This window comes from Anolis sagrei, chromosome 4 (assembly GCF_037176765.1).
Source record: "Anolis sagrei isolate rAnoSag1 chromosome 4, rAnoSag1.mat, whole genome shotgun sequence".
Classification (NCBI taxonomy): domain Eukaryota; kingdom Metazoa; phylum Chordata; class Lepidosauria; order Squamata; family Dactyloidae; genus Anolis; species Anolis sagrei.
In genome coordinates this window covers 37938688-37955191 of record NC_090024.1, presented here as the reverse complement: position 1 = coordinate 37955191, position 16504 = coordinate 37938688, and the positions used below count along the sequence as shown (strand labels likewise).

General features: G+C 39.6%; 1 protein-coding gene across 7 annotated transcripts in view; it reads left to right on the top strand.

Moving 5' to 3' along the window:
• The window catches only part of RALYL (RALY RNA binding protein like), a 310011-nt gene that overhangs the window by 213727 nt on the left and 79780 nt on the right, over positions 1 to 16504 (top strand). The window contains exon 1 of one of the 7 annotated variants that reach the window (XM_067467380.1): positions 14541 to 14709. The exons of the other annotated variants lie outside the window; for them this stretch is intronic. Within the exon in view, the coding sequence (XP_067323481.1) occupies positions 14673 to 14709 (37 nt within the window). The 5' untranslated portion in view covers positions 14541 to 14672. Of the gene's footprint in view, positions 1 to 14540; positions 14710 to 16504 lie in introns of those variants that run through there. 7 annotated transcript variants of the gene reach the window in all.

The window sequence follows — 16504 nt, the reverse complement described above, 5'->3', positions numbered from 1 at the left end:
CTATAACTACTGTAATTACAATAACAATAAAACTGCATACGATTGGCTTCATGTTTAAAATGGCAACTGCTGAGAGTTCAGAATTATAACTATAGTTATTTACTTTAAAATAATGTTGTAAGGTCTGAATAAAAGATATGGTTGCATTGATATCCTGCTTGTGGTCTTCAGTGAACCACTGTTCAAACAGAAAGCTAGAAGAGAAAGAAGATAAACTTTAAAAAATTAAAAATACCCCCCCCCCCTAAAAAAAGAGGGAAAAGAAAATATAAATAGTTCTTCTTTCTCTTCCTTCTTCTAAACTTACAATTTATTTTATGGAATTTTAAAATGCTATATCTATCTAAGATGTACCCCCCCCCCCTCTCCACAATCCCTTAATAAAATATTAATAAAAGAACCCCAGAGAGCTGGAGTATGTAGGCCTTTGATCCAGTTTCAACCATATAGTATTATATTCTCAAAACAGGACCACAGCACTAGGATCTCAATAGTGCTCCAAGGGTCATCCTTCTTTTTTTAATTGAAGACAGGAGAGCCCAGATCTTGAGTAAATAAAACCACATTTAATATTTCATGCCTCAGGTACCTATTAGTAGACAAAAATCTAGAGAATTCATGTGTAAGCAAGAAAACATTGAAGACTGTCAAAGTTGTAAACATAACCTTGCAGAAAACTAAGTTAGAAGACGAATTCTGAACTAACATGCTATTTTTATGTGTGCTGAGGGTTTTAGGGTATTTGACTATGTGGCTCTCAACCATAGTTTAAAAAATTCTTCCCTGAATATGGAAAATACTTGTTTTAGGGAATAAAGTAAATTCGAACTCTTCTCATAGGTTAATATTCTACAGGAAGGAGAGCATTTGTACATGTATTCAACATGGGTTTTGGCCCAGTAAGGTGATATATAACATGATCTTTCTTAACTACTTTCAACTCAGCCATTCTTACTGTACCCTTTTCCTGGTGTACATTTCCACATACTTAAGAAAATTATTCCACTGTGTGGTCCATTGTTTGTTTTTTTCTGCATAAGAGATATTTATGAAAAGCACTAGCCCCGTGGCCTTCAAAAGTCTGTCTGACTGTTCTTTCCTAAATAGTATGAAGAGCATAACATCATCTGGTATCAGAACAGAACATCAGAGTGGATTGACTGAACCTTAAAATATTTTCTACGAAACAAACTCTTGTCAGACAAGAGGAAAATCAGGGCTTTTTCGCATGTCTAGTTGTAGTTGAAGCCCATCAAGACCTTTAAATTGCCTCCGAATTTCCTCATCACTCATGTCAAACTGAATTGCTCAATTCTCTAATTAGATGCCAAATGCAGAATTGGTCATTAATTCTAAGTGTCAAAATCAGACTCTTGAAAATGATCCATTTTGATTGGCCTTCACGCTTTGGTTGCCAGTTGGAGGGTGTTTCAGCGTTCTTGCATGCATATGTACATAACGCTCTCTCTAGAAAATTTCTTTTGATGAAAGCAGCATGCAGATGTTTCTCTGCTGTTGCCGTATTCTTGTCCTATTGGGAAGACACCAAGCGAAGTTGCAAAATACAGTTATGGGCCCCACATATTGCCTTTTCTTTTCATGCAGCACTCAAAACTTCACCTCCAGTTATCTACTTTAAAATCTCATCCCATCTTTTCTGTTTCTTCTTCCTGTGTCCTTTGCATTAAGGTGGCCATGAGTCCTGTTGTCCACAGGACACTCTTTGAAAGGATGTCAGAAGACAATCATTAATTAGAAGATGAAAGGCAGTCCCCTCTAGGTCTGGTTCAAAATAGTAAAGAACTGTAAGATAAGGAATTGGGGACCTTGATGTTGCACATCAGTCATTAAGCATGTAGGCATAGCCTCTTGGTCATAGCCCTCCCCACTATCCTGAAATACATGCAGCTTGTGTATCACTCCCTTCTCTACATCACTTAGCTGAATATGGACATTGCAGAATGGCTCAGTTCTTTTTCCCACAGTTGTAAGTCTATTACTAAGACATGCATCCCTCAAGTGAATTCCCGCATTGATTCTTATAAAAGAAAATTACAATTGCTAATACTACAACAATCTCCAACAACATTTACTTCATCTGGAGGATCCCCAGAGCTAGACTTCAAGCTGAAATACCAAACAGGGGGACCAGCTCATTAGAAGCAAAGAAAAGTGTGTCTTTCCTCTTATGCTACATAATCTACCTCCTCTCACTCTCTTAACCATTCAGCATATTTGTGCAATTTCTCTCCTGTACAATCCAAATCTGTCACTCATTTTGCTTTTCTTACCATATTCCTAACCTGACCTTCAAGACATCTTGTGAGACACCTCAAAAATATATAGTATAGAAAAACTGAAACAGCTTGAAGATCCTGGCAAGTGGAATTTAGAAAAAGTATTATTGGACTGCAACCCCCAAATGCCCAACTAGTTACTGGCTTGGAATTCAAGGAGTTGTAACTCTAAAAGGTATTTTTCTGAACTCTGGAAACAAATAATTTTATTCTCCCCTATCTATCTATCTATCTATCTATCTATCTATCTATCTACCTACCTACCTACCTACCTACCTATCTATCTATCTATTCATCTATCTATTTCTCTGTCCGTCTGTCTATCAATCCATTCATTCACCCCTCCTTTCCCCCTAATTTAGGATTAAAATAATCTAAGAAATAAAACCATATACAATATAGGTAAAACCATACAAAAATTAATGTTAAAATGCAATTAATTTAGCAATAAGATTGAATCAATTTAAAACATACCTTCAAGTTTAAGATATTTATAAAAATAGTACAGCACTAGCAAAAATAGTACAGCACTTTTTTTAAAAAAAAAAGTCAATTGCAAAAGTCTGTCAGGAGGGGAAAAAGCATATGCATTTTGATATCCAATTTTTACATCCAATTTTGTAGTGGCCTTGATGCAAAGTGATTTTATTTGCAGCTTATAGCAGCATAGCGAAAGAGCTCATCAGTGTGCATAATTGCAAATAAATATGGTGGGGGAAGGAAGGTGGAGAACTGTAATTACATGCATGCATAATGTCTTAAGTTGAAATATGCTGAATAAAGACCACATATGGTTGATTATGTGTATTTTGATACCATTTGGTGACTGGAGGTCCAAGGATATAAGGAAGTGAATGACTGTAGTATGTCATCCACTTTTGTGAGGGTTTAAGGAACCAGGGCCCATGTGAAAATGGGAAAAAACATCACTTTTTTCCCCTGAGAGAACACCACTCTAGCCATCAGTGCAGATTATCCAAAGTTCCACTGGATTCAGTTGGATTTCATTCTCCAGAAATGTACTAACTGTTGAGTTATTTGCTTGGAAATGTTTGGATTGGCTCATTGTCCCTCAAAACAATTGGAACCATTGTTTTATGGAGATATATTAAAATGCATTTTCAGAATTCACTCAATTTAAGATGTAGTATGTTGAAGCCTCAAGTCTCTCATGCCATTTTTGGTCTCTGGCAAATATCTACTTGGGAAGAGTTTGTTTAATCATGGCTACAGTTATCTATTCATCTTGTAGAATGTTAAATCTTTTAGAACTTGTTATATACTTGTTTTAATTTTGCAAGTGCTACTGAACTTTTTGAAAAAATTGATTCAATAAGCTCTAATAATTCAAGGACTATTAAGACTGGTAACTTGCCATAAGTATTTAATAATAGATTTCAAGTTTAAAGCATGATGACTCATTCCTTTTTATGTCTGTGCATCTATATCTGGATACATAGCTTGAGAAATATGTCAGTTTTTATGTTAAAAAAGAAAATATTGGCTATGCAATTAAATAGTGGTTATGAAATTATGGCTTGAATATAACTATGTCAGACTTGCTATAGAAATGGTCAACAGTCCACATGTTTATATGTGTTCTACCAATTAACCTATGTAATATAGAAAAGGGGTTGTACTATAATGATTTAAGATGTGATCCAAATAGTCTGTGGTTCACATCTCAACTCATTTATGAACTTGATATGTGGCTATCAGTAAGCCTGTCTCAGAGCTTGGACAACCTCAATGCTTGCAATGTACCAAATACGATATATTTTCTGCCTTCCCCAGTTTTGGGTCATTTTTGTTTTCCAATACTAATATGTATATGTCATAAGAGATCTTTTTCCCCCAAGTAATCTGGAAGTCGTAAAAGACCTTTCCTAAGGGGAACTGGCAAAATTGTCCTCTATGTCTCCTAAACAGAGTGGAGAACATTTCCGTTTTTAACAAAGTGAATGACTTTCCCTTGAAGTCTTCAAATAAATCTGGGAAGTCCATAGCTTGTTCAGAAGAAGGACCAACAAGTGTGGGTGATATTCCCCTTGGAGTGTACACAATCACCTTGGAATAACACCCCTTGTCCAAAAGAAGGAACAGGAACCCATTGCAACACTCCCAGTTTATAGAATATTGAGTGTACTATACATAGCAGTCATAAAAGGTGTGGCTGGACTAACTGGAGGAAATGGAGGAAATTGCCTCTCTGGACAGTGTGACATGAGCAAGTAGCACAGACAGAAGATCCAGAGCAGAGCATACCAGACACATTCGGAACAAAAAATATTACAGAGAACTATATCAGTATTAATTAGCTGAAACAAGCTTACCAAACAGAATGGGCAAAATTTTTATCTTATCTCTCAACATTTGGTAATTTGAAAAGAAATTTATCAGAGAAGAACAAGTGCCATAGTCAATACAATGTATTTTATGGTATCTTGAACTTTGAGTACCTAAGAACAAATTCTGATATTTTTTTAAGGAAAGCATCCATTTTTTAAAAAGAGTTTGGTCAGCCTCCAGTTGTTAGTTTCAACTAAAGCAGAACAGTTGAATCAAAAGAAATTTGGTAATTTAACATCCATGTAACTTCCATTGGTTTAGGCTTTTATGTTTAACCATGCATATGTGTCTACTCAGAAGTAAATTCCAATAAGTTGAGTGCTGCATTGTTCCTCATATAAATATACAGGATGGCAACCTGCAGCCCGAGGGAGCAGCTTATTCCTGTTTGCCTGGTTTAAAAGGAGGTCTAGAAACAATGGACTTATCCCAACTATAAAGAGAAATCAACCATTCAAGAGATAATAAGGAATACAACGTGCCATTCAGCGATCTCCCCTCCCTCCCAGCACAGAAAAACCATAAAGTATTTTGGTGGCGATCAGGAGAACTTTGATTTCCCCCCTCCCCCCCCCCCGGGCCGGTCCTCACTGAATGTGAGGCTAACAGTGAAGAACAATGCAATTAACCATATATGCGTAGTCTTATTATATACTACAATAATAATAATGCTGGTAATCTTAATGAGAAATGCATAGCAGCTGCTTTTTGGTGGATTGCATTCATAATATCTAGCGGTTGCCAATTAATTAAATTTTGCTGTTATCATTGAGAACTATAATATAAAGGAGAAAACCAATTTGTCTGCTTCAAGATAAAAGCTAATCCCTTTGTTGCCAGCACAACACCTGGAAAAGTCTCTAATCAAAATTCTATCTTAAGCATATTAAGTGCTTTATTTATTTATATTTCTTTATTTACTTACTTTCAAATCGTAATAGTTAAAATGGAAGATAAATTGAAACTCGCAGTTAATGGAGAAATATTGAAGTTCCATTATCTGGAGCAGAGTTTCCTTTTAACTAGAACTGTTTCACCTTTCAGAATTGACTTAATGTTTCCATTTTCTTATATGTACCCTTTGACAACCTGAATTTAAATCTTGATTGTTTATTAATACACTTTGACAGTATTTCTTCAATTGAAAAGACAGACAATTTGATATAGAATTCAAACAGGTTAATTTTACTGATAAAGATTATAAGGACATACAGATTTTCAAGCTACTTGGTCAGGGTTTCGCAGAAGCTCCAGGAATATAGTTATTATTGTTTTAGATCACTGTGAAGATAATTCAGACTTGGAACAGCTCATATCCAGCTTAGCCTTAGATGATATCACACTAGATGACAGTTTTTTGGGAACTGAGCACAGTAAGCCTTTTTTCAGATTGGATTCTAATCTCTATATTCATGAAGTTAAACAGATACCTGTGCTATTTCACTGAGTATAGATTGCAGTTCAGAAATGCTTTGAAAACATTGTTACCAACTATTTGATCATACACCGAACTTATGAACTTTTCTGAACTAAGTGAGGGGAGCACGCAAAATTAATTGTGTGGGATGCATTCTTAGTTTTATCAAATTACTTTCATCAGATGTCAGTGCACCTGATAACTCTCATGACATAGGGTTAGGTGTCTTGGGATTTCACAATCCCAAAATCATATGTAGGAAGGGAGTTATATATCAGCTCAGAGGCCATGGAACTACATTTTGCAGCATCTCAGGTAACTAGCTTCCTTCCTTCTCCTATGTATTTTTCCTCTTTATGTGTGTTATTTTTTTCCAGATAGTCTGAATTTGAGAAAAGACTTGATTAATTGCGTTGTATTGATGCATCCCCCTCACTTTGTTTGTTTCTGGGGTGATTTGAGAAACTGCAGGTCGCTTCTGGTGTGAGAGAATTGGCTGTCTATAAGGATGTTGCCTGGATGTTTGATGTTTTACCATCCTTGTAGGAGACTTCTGTCATGTCCCCACACTGGATTGCCACTTCGTTGTGGAGGGTGGTCTTCTGTGCACCAGTAAACCTATGACCAAATGCAGTGGCAGTGTTAGCAGCAATGTCACACGAGAGGAACCAGACAAAGAACGAGCTGAAGAAGTCCTCAACTATGGAGCAAGCAGATGATAACATGGCACATGCTACAATGGCTGTGAAGGTGGACGAAGGCTGAAACAGATAAGAGGCCAACTGTATCAACAACTGAGCAGCCCTATTGAGGATCTACTCTGCTCACTCTATATGGGAAGGAGGCTGGAAAAGGTGTCCTAATCAATGTCTGCCTCATTTACCCCTGACTGGACTGCAGCGTCCAGAGGGATCACCATCTTGCGGTCAAAAAAGATAAATTAATTTTGGAGTCTCCACCATCAACTCCACTGGATTGGCCATGTTGTCCAAATGCCCAATAATTGTCTCCCAAAGCAATTACTTTATTCTCAACTTAAGAATGAAAAATGGAATGTCAGTGGACCAAAGAGATTTAAAAATGGGCTTAAAACTAACCCAAAAATGGCATAAGTATCAAGAACTGGAAAGCTCTGGCTCTTGAGTCTTCTGACTGGAGTTCAGCTGTTACCAGAGGTGGCCCTAGGTAATTTTCAACAGTAAGCAAACAGTATTTTGGCACCCCCCCCCCCAACAATCACTGATATATATTTTCTGTTTGTCATGGGAGTTCTGTGTGCCATATTTGGTTCAATTCCATCATTGGTGGAGTTCAGAATGCTCTTTGATTTTAGGTGAACTATACATCCCAGTAACTACAACTCACATATGTCAAGGTCTACTTTCCCCCAATAGCGCCTTAAGAGTGCCCCTGGACAAAATCAACTATACTGCAAATGCTTACTTTGCGTAATGGGTTGAGCCGCCCCTGGCTGTTACCAACAATTCTATAGATTTTAAAGACATGGGAATAGAGGGCAAAAGGCAGAAACGAATAAGGTTCATCAAGCAAATCCTTGTTGTGACTGCCTCCACTTGGAAATCTATGTCCTCAATGGGAAGGACCATGTGGATCCAGAACAGGCCTTCATAGTTATTTGTGGACCCACTGCCAAGACTCTTACCTCAAGAAGACAATCATACTTGGCCATTATTCCTACATAATCATAACAGTGTTCTGTGTAGAGTTCAGAGTGACATACCTGTCCTATTAATTGTTTTTGATATCATTTCTTATATGAATTCTGTAGGCTTTCTTCATACTTAGAATCAAACTAAGCATTAAAAGGAATTAATACAGTATTCTTCATGATTAGTGTGTTCAACCTGCCACAATGTGATTTCCTTAGATACTTGTCTAAGCAATCAGACATGTAAATTGAACTCATGATTATGTTTTAGTCATCAAAGATAAAGCAAAAGATATTAAATACAGACAGAGAGATGGGGAGAATGATAGCATGACACCTCTTCTAAAAACATGTTAAATACACTGACTCAAAAAACATGTTAAAGGTATTGACCCATCCACATTGCCCCTATATCCCAGGATCTGATCCCAGATTATCTTCTTACCCCAAATTATCTGGCAGAGTAGACTCATATTATCCAATTTAAGGCAGATAATCTGGGATCAGATCCTGGGGTATAGGGCAGTGTAGAAGGGGCCTTAAATAAGGACTCACTTATGATTACACTGTATTTCTTAGTTTTCTCTGATAGGTTTCTAGGAAAGAGGGAAACAATTATTGTTAATGGGCATAAGTATGATGCTAGTTCCTGGCACAATGAGGGAAAATGCAAATTCCCCACTTCAGATTGCTTTAGGTGGGCTGGTATAGAGGGCACACTTTACCCTGTGTGAGGTGTCCAGTGTCCACCTAAGGCAGCAGGGCACTAGAAATGGTTTTTTTGTGGGGGGTTTTTGTCATGTCAGGAGCAACCGCGCCTGTTGTGAGAGAATTGACCGTCTGCAAGGACGTTGCCCAGGGGATGCCTGGATGATTTTTGATGTTTTATCATCCTTGTGGGAGGCTTCTCTCATGTCCCCGCATGAGGAGCTGGAGCTAATAGAGGGAGCTCATCCGCCTCTCCCCGGATTCGAACCTGTGACCTGTCGGTCTTCAGTCCTGCCGGCACAGTGCTTTAACCCACTGTGCCACCAGGGGGCTCCTACTAGAAATGGTGAAGGACCTACTACCTCTCCTGAAGTAAAGCATTGGCAACAGCAACAACAAAACAAGACATGTGGGGTACCCAGGGCCGGTTTTTCCATTACGCGAAGTAAGCGACCGCGGAACACTTTGTTTTTCCCAGGGGCGCTCATGCGCCTCCTTAAATGCTCCTCCAATTGGGCCTCGTCCCACGCGCGGTGGCGGGGACAACGGCAGGAGGAGGCAGAAAAGCTGTGCATGGAGCAAGAGGGAAGGGAAAGGCGCGCGCCTCTGCTCTTCCCCTCTCGCCCCACATGTGCCTTTCCTGGCGGCAGAGGCAGGAAAGGCGTGCGAGGGAGAAGAGAAAGGTGCACGCCTTTCCCTCCCCTCATGCCCCGTGCACCTTGTAGAGCGGCGAGAGGAGTGTGGGGCAGCAGCGAGGCTTGGCCATCTCCTTCTCCTCTGGGCGCTTCTTCCTTCTCCTCTCCGTTTAGACACCTCCAAATGGAGAGGAGGAGGAGGAGGAGGAAGACCCTGGAGGTGAAGGGGGGAAGACCTCGCTGCTGCTGCTGCTCTGTTTCATCCTCCTCTTCTCACCTCCTTCGAGGCGAGGCATGGAAGGGGGCGAGAAGAGGGGGCTGGCACAGAGCAGCAGCAGCAGCGAGGTCTTCCCCCCTTCTCCTTCTCCTCTGGGCTCTTCCTCCTCCTCCTCTCGGTTTAAGCACCTCCAAATGGAGAGGAGGAGGAGGAAGAAAACCCTGGAGGAGAAGGGGGGAAGACCTCGCTGCTGCTGCTGCTGCTCTGTGCCACTCTCTTCTCGCCCCTCTTCTCGCGAGAAGAGGAGCGTGGGGCAGCAGCAGCAGCGAGGCTTGGCCATCTCCTTCTCCTCTGGGCTCTTCTTCCTCCTTTCCATTTGGGGATCTCCAAACGGAGAGGAGGAAGACCCTGGAGGAGAAGAGGGGAAGACCTGCTGCTGTTGCCCCACTCCATGCTCTTCTCCGCCCTTTGAAGCCTCTGCTTCGCCTGGAAGGCTCAAAATGTTCCAGCAGCATTCTCTCCTGACGTTTCACCCACATCAGTGGCAAGCATCCTCAGAGATTGGGAGGTCTGTTGGAAACTGACTCGCCCCCATTTCCTTCTCAGCTTTGGAATTATTACTATTATTATTATATTTTATTATATTTATTATTCTATTTACAATTATTATTTATTACGTTATTATTTTTAACATGAATTATTTATATTTATTAGATTGTTATGTGTTATAAATGGCAGGCATCTTCAGAGGTTGGGAACTCTGTTGGAAAAATCTATTATTAAATAGGCAAGTGGGGTTTATATATATCCCTGTGGAATGATGTCCAGAGTGGGAAGAAGGACTCTTGCCTGCTTGAGGCAAGTGTGAGTGTTGCCATTGGCCACCTTGATTAGCACTGAATGACCTTGCAGCTCGATGCCAAGTTTTTAAACTTTGTGTTTTCTATATACATTACAAATTTACCCTTGGTTTGCTTCTGATGCAGCAAATAACCTTGCAGCTTCAAAGCCTGGCTGCTTCCTGCCCGGGGGAATCCATTGTTAAGACATATTAGCTGGCCTTGATTGACTCTTGTCTGCAAGGCCATTGAATGCTAATCAAGCTGATGGGATTTGGAGTACCTTCAACTGATTCAGCTCAGACTTCCACAGACCATTAAAACTCCCATTAATGACAGATCTGAACCAAACCTGGCACACAGAACCTCCATGACCAGCAGAAAACTCTGGAGGGGTTTGGGAGGAATTCACAGTAATAGGATCCTAGTGTTGCAAGAGACCTCCAAGGGCCATCCAGTCCAACCTCCTTCTGCCATAAGGGAAAAACACAATCCAAGCACTCCTAACAGATGGCCATAGAGACTCCGCTTAATAATAATACTATTATTAATAATAGTAATAGAATCATAAAGTAGGGAGACCTCCAAGGTCCATCCAATCCAACTTCCTTCTGGCATAAGCGAAAAGCACAATTGAAACACTCCTGCTAAATGGCCATTTAGACTCATAATAATAATAATAATAATAATAATAATAGCACCCTGGGGTAGTGTGGTGGTATGCAAAATAAAGTAATGAGAAGCAGCCAGAGATTTTTTTTTTTGTTTGACAGACATAGATTGGATTAGTATGTGTTTTGCTGCCAAATTTGGTGCCAATTCGTCCAGCGGGTTTTGAGTTATGTTAATCCCACAAACGAAAATTATATATTTATTTATATAGATAAGGTTATTCTATCTTTAGTCATCTCAGTGGACTTACTTGTTGTGGTCCAAAATATTTTATTTTCTTTGGAATTGCCATGCATTCTAGAAGAAGTCCTTGCAGAAAGGAAGCCGTTCGTTCCGTAAACACAGAATATTTATTTGTGTGTGTGATGGAATGCATTGCAATTTGCAATTCCAAATGAAATAATATATATATGTGTGTGTGTGTGTTCATGTATGTATGTGTATGTATATGTATGCATGTATTAAGGGCTGTTCTGTCTTCAATTGTCTCAGCGGAATTGTCATAATGCAAAGATCTTGTATTTTCTGTGAAACCTTTGTGTCATACTTGTAGATCAAAAATAACAACAAAAACTTAAAATTGTTGCCAAGTTTAATAAAATATTTGCATTTAAAAAACATTAATTTGTGTTAATTCTATGTAATGTAACTATATGAACATAATGTAAGTAACCTTCTGGTTTTAAGGTAACTCTTTATTCACCTCTACCTTTTATTTTTCAGTGATTGGTTTTTGTGGGTTTGGGGGGGGGGCAAAATAATGTTTGCTTACCATTGAAAATTACCTAGGGCCGGCCCTGGGGGTACCACATGTCTTGTTTTGTTGTTGCTGTTGCCAATGCTTTACTTCACCCCTCCTCACTCAATACCCTATTACCATGTTTTGTTTTGCCTGCTTATATAATACTTGAAGTGACAGAGTCACTGAGCAACCAACATGTTTTTACACAGGGTTGACACTTGACATAAAGACATGCTAGGCACAGCTGGCCTCTAAAATGGAGTGACTATTCTGAGAAAACACAAAGGTAAGGAAACAAGAATGGGAAGGCAGCAAGAAAGATATGCTGTTGGCAGGAATGCTAATCTTTTTGCATCAAGTATGTATGTGTATGTACCTTATAAAGTCATCTGTCACTGGGACAACCCATGAGTCCCATAGGGTTTTCTTAGGCAAGGAATATTTAGATGTGATATTGGCTATTCCTCCTATGAAATATAGTGTGATATTCTCATCCACAGGGAGCTCTGATGTGGGCTGGCCCATGAGGTCACGAAGAGTCGGAAGCCACTGACTGAATAAACAACAAAAATTCTCATCCAAGTACTAACTAGAGTAGACCCTACTTAGTTTCCATATCAGACAGGGTCTGATGTCTTTAGGGCATACTGGTGGCATGATTCATCAGTGCTTTCCTTTCCTTTAAGTTGAATCTTTGTCAGTATTCTTGATCTGACCCACTCCCTTCTTTTCTCAAGTTTGTCTAATCTGCCATGTGTATGCACAACACTTTTCTGAAAGGTATCACTTTCAGTTATATACATGTGTGAACCAGAATATGTAGAGAGAAAGGTGCTAGAACACCCTCTGCTCCATTCCAAGGGAAGCTGGTTTTTTGTTTGACCCCTTTCTTTTACCAGCACATAGAAAAGCAAAATGGAGATGGAGGAACAAAATGAAAACACTCCAAAATTAACATTGAAGATAGCAGAACACACAGTTGAAGACACAAAAATGTGTTTTAATATTTTTCATAAACTTTTGACTCCTTTCTTGGCAGCCAGTTAGATAGCAGAAGCAATCTGTGAATTGAAAAGCAAGTTCACTATCAAATAGGTTTGACATATGGTATGAGCCTTAAGGAAATTTTCTGGAGAGTCACATAAGAAAAAAAATCAGCATCGACAGAAGTGACAGTGGGGGATTATAAAGAATTGTGCCCATATTTATACCTATTCAGCCCTCACTCTTCACTAACAAAACTCCCTTGAATTTAGCTGAGTGGAAGAAATTAGTTAAATACTTTTCATCTTCAACTACATATGATGAGCAATGCAGCAGTGATCAAGTGAAGCCTTAGTTTGGAGGATAACTGTGAAGTTGTGATCTGTAAAAAGATGTGTACTTAGCCAATCCTTTTTTATTTTGAACAGTTTTATTTCTACTGCTTTTTCATGAACATGTCAATTTTATACCCTGACATTTCATACATGAAAAACAGAACTGTGTGACCAAATAAAATCACAATGTGGTCAGATTAATGAAGTTTATTAGTGAGAAAGAATACAAAAGCTAGGAGAGGCTGCAGCAATTTGCTTTTGCCTGAACTTACTGGGAAAAGTAAGACTTGTTGTCTCCTTGCTTCTCTCTTTGCTGAATTAACTAAGTGTAAACTACTCCATTTGTAGCAATTGATGTAATGTGGGGGGGAGAGAGGAGGAAAAGGTAGCTGAAAAGTAGGACAACAGAGGATTAATCAAGGCAGTTAAGAGTACAGTTTTTCATTACTAGTATGTATGTGCTTATTTACTTACCAACAAAGGATCTCTTCATTGGATACATCTACACCATAGAATCACTGCAGTTTGATGCTATTTTAACTGCAATAGTTCAATGCTATGGAATCATGGAATCTGTAGTTTGGAGAGGCAGAATGAAGCAGATAGTGTTTGAGGATTGGGACATCCGTAGGGATACCAAGGTGCTTGTTTATAAAGCTATTGCCTTCCCAACCCAGATATATGCCTGCGAAACATGGACTGTGTGCAGACATCACACTCAACTCCTGGAATGATACCATCAGCGTTGCCTCCAAAGAATCCTGCAAATCTCTTGGGAAGACAGACAAACAAATGTCAGCATGCTGGGAGAAGCAAAGACCACTAGCATTAAAGCAATGCTCCTACGCCATCAACTCCACTGGACTGTCCATGTTGTCCAAATGCTCAAAACAGTTACTATACTCCCAACCGAAGAACGGAAAACGGAATGTTGGTGGACAAGAAAAGAGATTTAAAAATGGGCTTGAAGCTAATATTGAAAACTGTGGCATAGACACTGAGAACTGGGAAATGCTGACCCTTGAGCATTCTTACTGGAGGTCAGCTGTGACCAGCAGTGCTGTGGAATTTGAAGAGACACAAATGGAAGGAGAAAGGGAGAAACGTGCCAAGAGGAAGGCGCATCAAGCCAACCCTGATCGGGACTGTCTTCTGTCTGGAAACTGATGTCCTCACTGCAGGAGAATATGCGGATTAAGAATAGGGCTCCACAGCCACCTACAGACCCACTGCCAAGACACTACATGTGGAAGACCATCATCCTCAAACTATGAGGGATCGCCTAAGTGCAAGACCCGTGATAGCATTGATCCATGGCAGTTACAGTGATGTCAGACTTGAGCCACTTTGAATCTCTTTTAAGGGAGGAAAGTGGGATATAAATAAAAGAATAAGAATATTGCATTACTTCCACAGTGTAGATGCACCCTTTGTCACTCATCATGATCTTTAAGGATGAACACTGAGTCACCCTGTGAAGCTATACAGTTGTTACACCACGAAAGCAACACAGTTCATTTTCTTTTTCCTTTGTAGTATAGAGGTTTCCAAGTGAGGTGCTGTGTATCACAGGAACAGAGGCTGAGGCAAGGTTCATTGTGCCCTCAAGTTGCATGGGAGGTAGTGGAGCCAGGAATATCTCCCCAAGATTGGGTGAGAATGGTATAGCCCTGGCTTTGAGCAGAGACGCTGCTGGTTACCTTCTGTCAGTGAGCAACTGCCTCACTGCAAAGCGGAAGCAGAGGCACTCGTCTCTTTTGTCTCACTGTGGGAGAGAAGTGTCTCTTGGAGAGCAAGATTTCTTCAGAATGACTATGTACAAGAGCAAACGCAGGAGCCAAAGATGTAAGTAGCCATAATTCATTCATCTCTCTGCCTTGCTCTATATAAACTAGATGGCTGGGGAGGAAACATCTCCTAATTTGATGGAGAACTATGCCTTACTTTCTTCTGCAGTGGATAAATTACACAAGTGGGATTTTCAGTGCATTTATACCACAGTATCGGTATTATTAGGTAAAGGAGAGATCAGAAGAATGAGAAATAAGCACACTTGTTACTATGGAAACCATCAGCAAGCAAGTGACTGCTTTATAAAACCAACAAGGAAATAGAGATCAAATGCAAGTTCACGGCAATCCTTTTACAGAATATAATGACTGGATAAGTAAAGGTTTTGTCCTAAAAGGGCAACTGGAGAGCAGTGGGAGGGAGCGTTATGTTATTTTATGCAAAGTGACTTTAGGAAATTAGACATTAAGCTGTCCTTGTTTGTCGTGCACTGTTTTTGAAAGGAAGACAGTAATGAAGAGCGAGAAAAGTCAAGCAAATGTCTGTGAACTGAAAATTAAAATCTTTTTTTAAAAAAAACACATCATTAGCACTTGCATTTTCTTCTTGTTTCTCAAAATAAATACAGCATCAACTGTAACATATGTCAAATACAGCTACTTCGGCACATCTGAGACAAATGCACAGACTCATAGGGTTCAAACTATCAAGCCGGTACTAGTGTGTAGATGATTAAAAAAACAGCAATGTATTCAATAGAAGTTTTGCCATGACTTCAATAGGGGTGCCCTTACAGGCACACAAAAAAGGATGAAAATGGAGAGGGAATTATCCTTCTTAATTGCTGGAACATAAGCTGGGTAGGGAAAGAGAAAAGGCAAATGAATGCAAATATATTATTAGCTGGAGGTTTTTTCCCTTTCCCTTTTGTCAAAATATTAAGTTCTGTTTTTAATTCCGTTTCTCTCCATAAAAGCTTCTCTTTCAACTTAGAAAATAATTTTTCTGCTCCATTCAGCAATAACAAAGGGATCTCTGAGGCACTTGAAAAGGCCATTAGCCATTAAAAAAAATCTAAAAGCATCTGAATGTGTGACATTAGGTACATTAGGTACACCCAGTTTAATGTTGTTCCAAAGTTAGTTCAATACAATGTTTACTCCTAATTAATTCAGTGGGAGCTTGGTAAATTAGTACTTGTGCAAGTCCCATTGGTTCAGTGGATCTACTTTAGTTCTGGCTAACATTTGATTGATTCCTTCTCTTTTTTCCTTTACACTTGGTGCCCTGCTTTTCTTTAGCCTATTTTCTGAAAATATACAGCAATTTGGGGTCATGAACAACTGTGTTTGGATCCATTTTGTAGAACCTTAGCCAGCAGAACAAAACCCCAATGGGGTCAATAGCAGGAACTCAAAGAGAGGTCATTCAGAAATTGGGTGAGCTGGGCTAACATGTTAGAAGTAAAGTGAGAGGAAGATGTGTGGAGACAGCTAAATATCTGTGTGTGTTCAAGTCATTTCTGACTTAGGCTACTCTAAAGTGAGCCTGACACATGGTTTCCTAGGGATGCGAGTGTATGACATTCCCAAAGTCATCCAGTAGGTATTGATACTCTGGCCTCCAAAGTCAAAGTCCAGCACTTAAGCCACTACACCACCCTGATTTAGTATCAAATCATTTGACTTGTTGGAAGGAACTTATGGGAAAGGGAAGCTAGCAAAGTGTATAGCCATACACTTCAGGGCTGGAAGGTTTGAGGCACTGATGATGTGATGACTATCAAACAATATATGAGCTTAATCTGTACCTATCTCCCAACAGAGAAATGGGTTGCCGGTTGGATGGA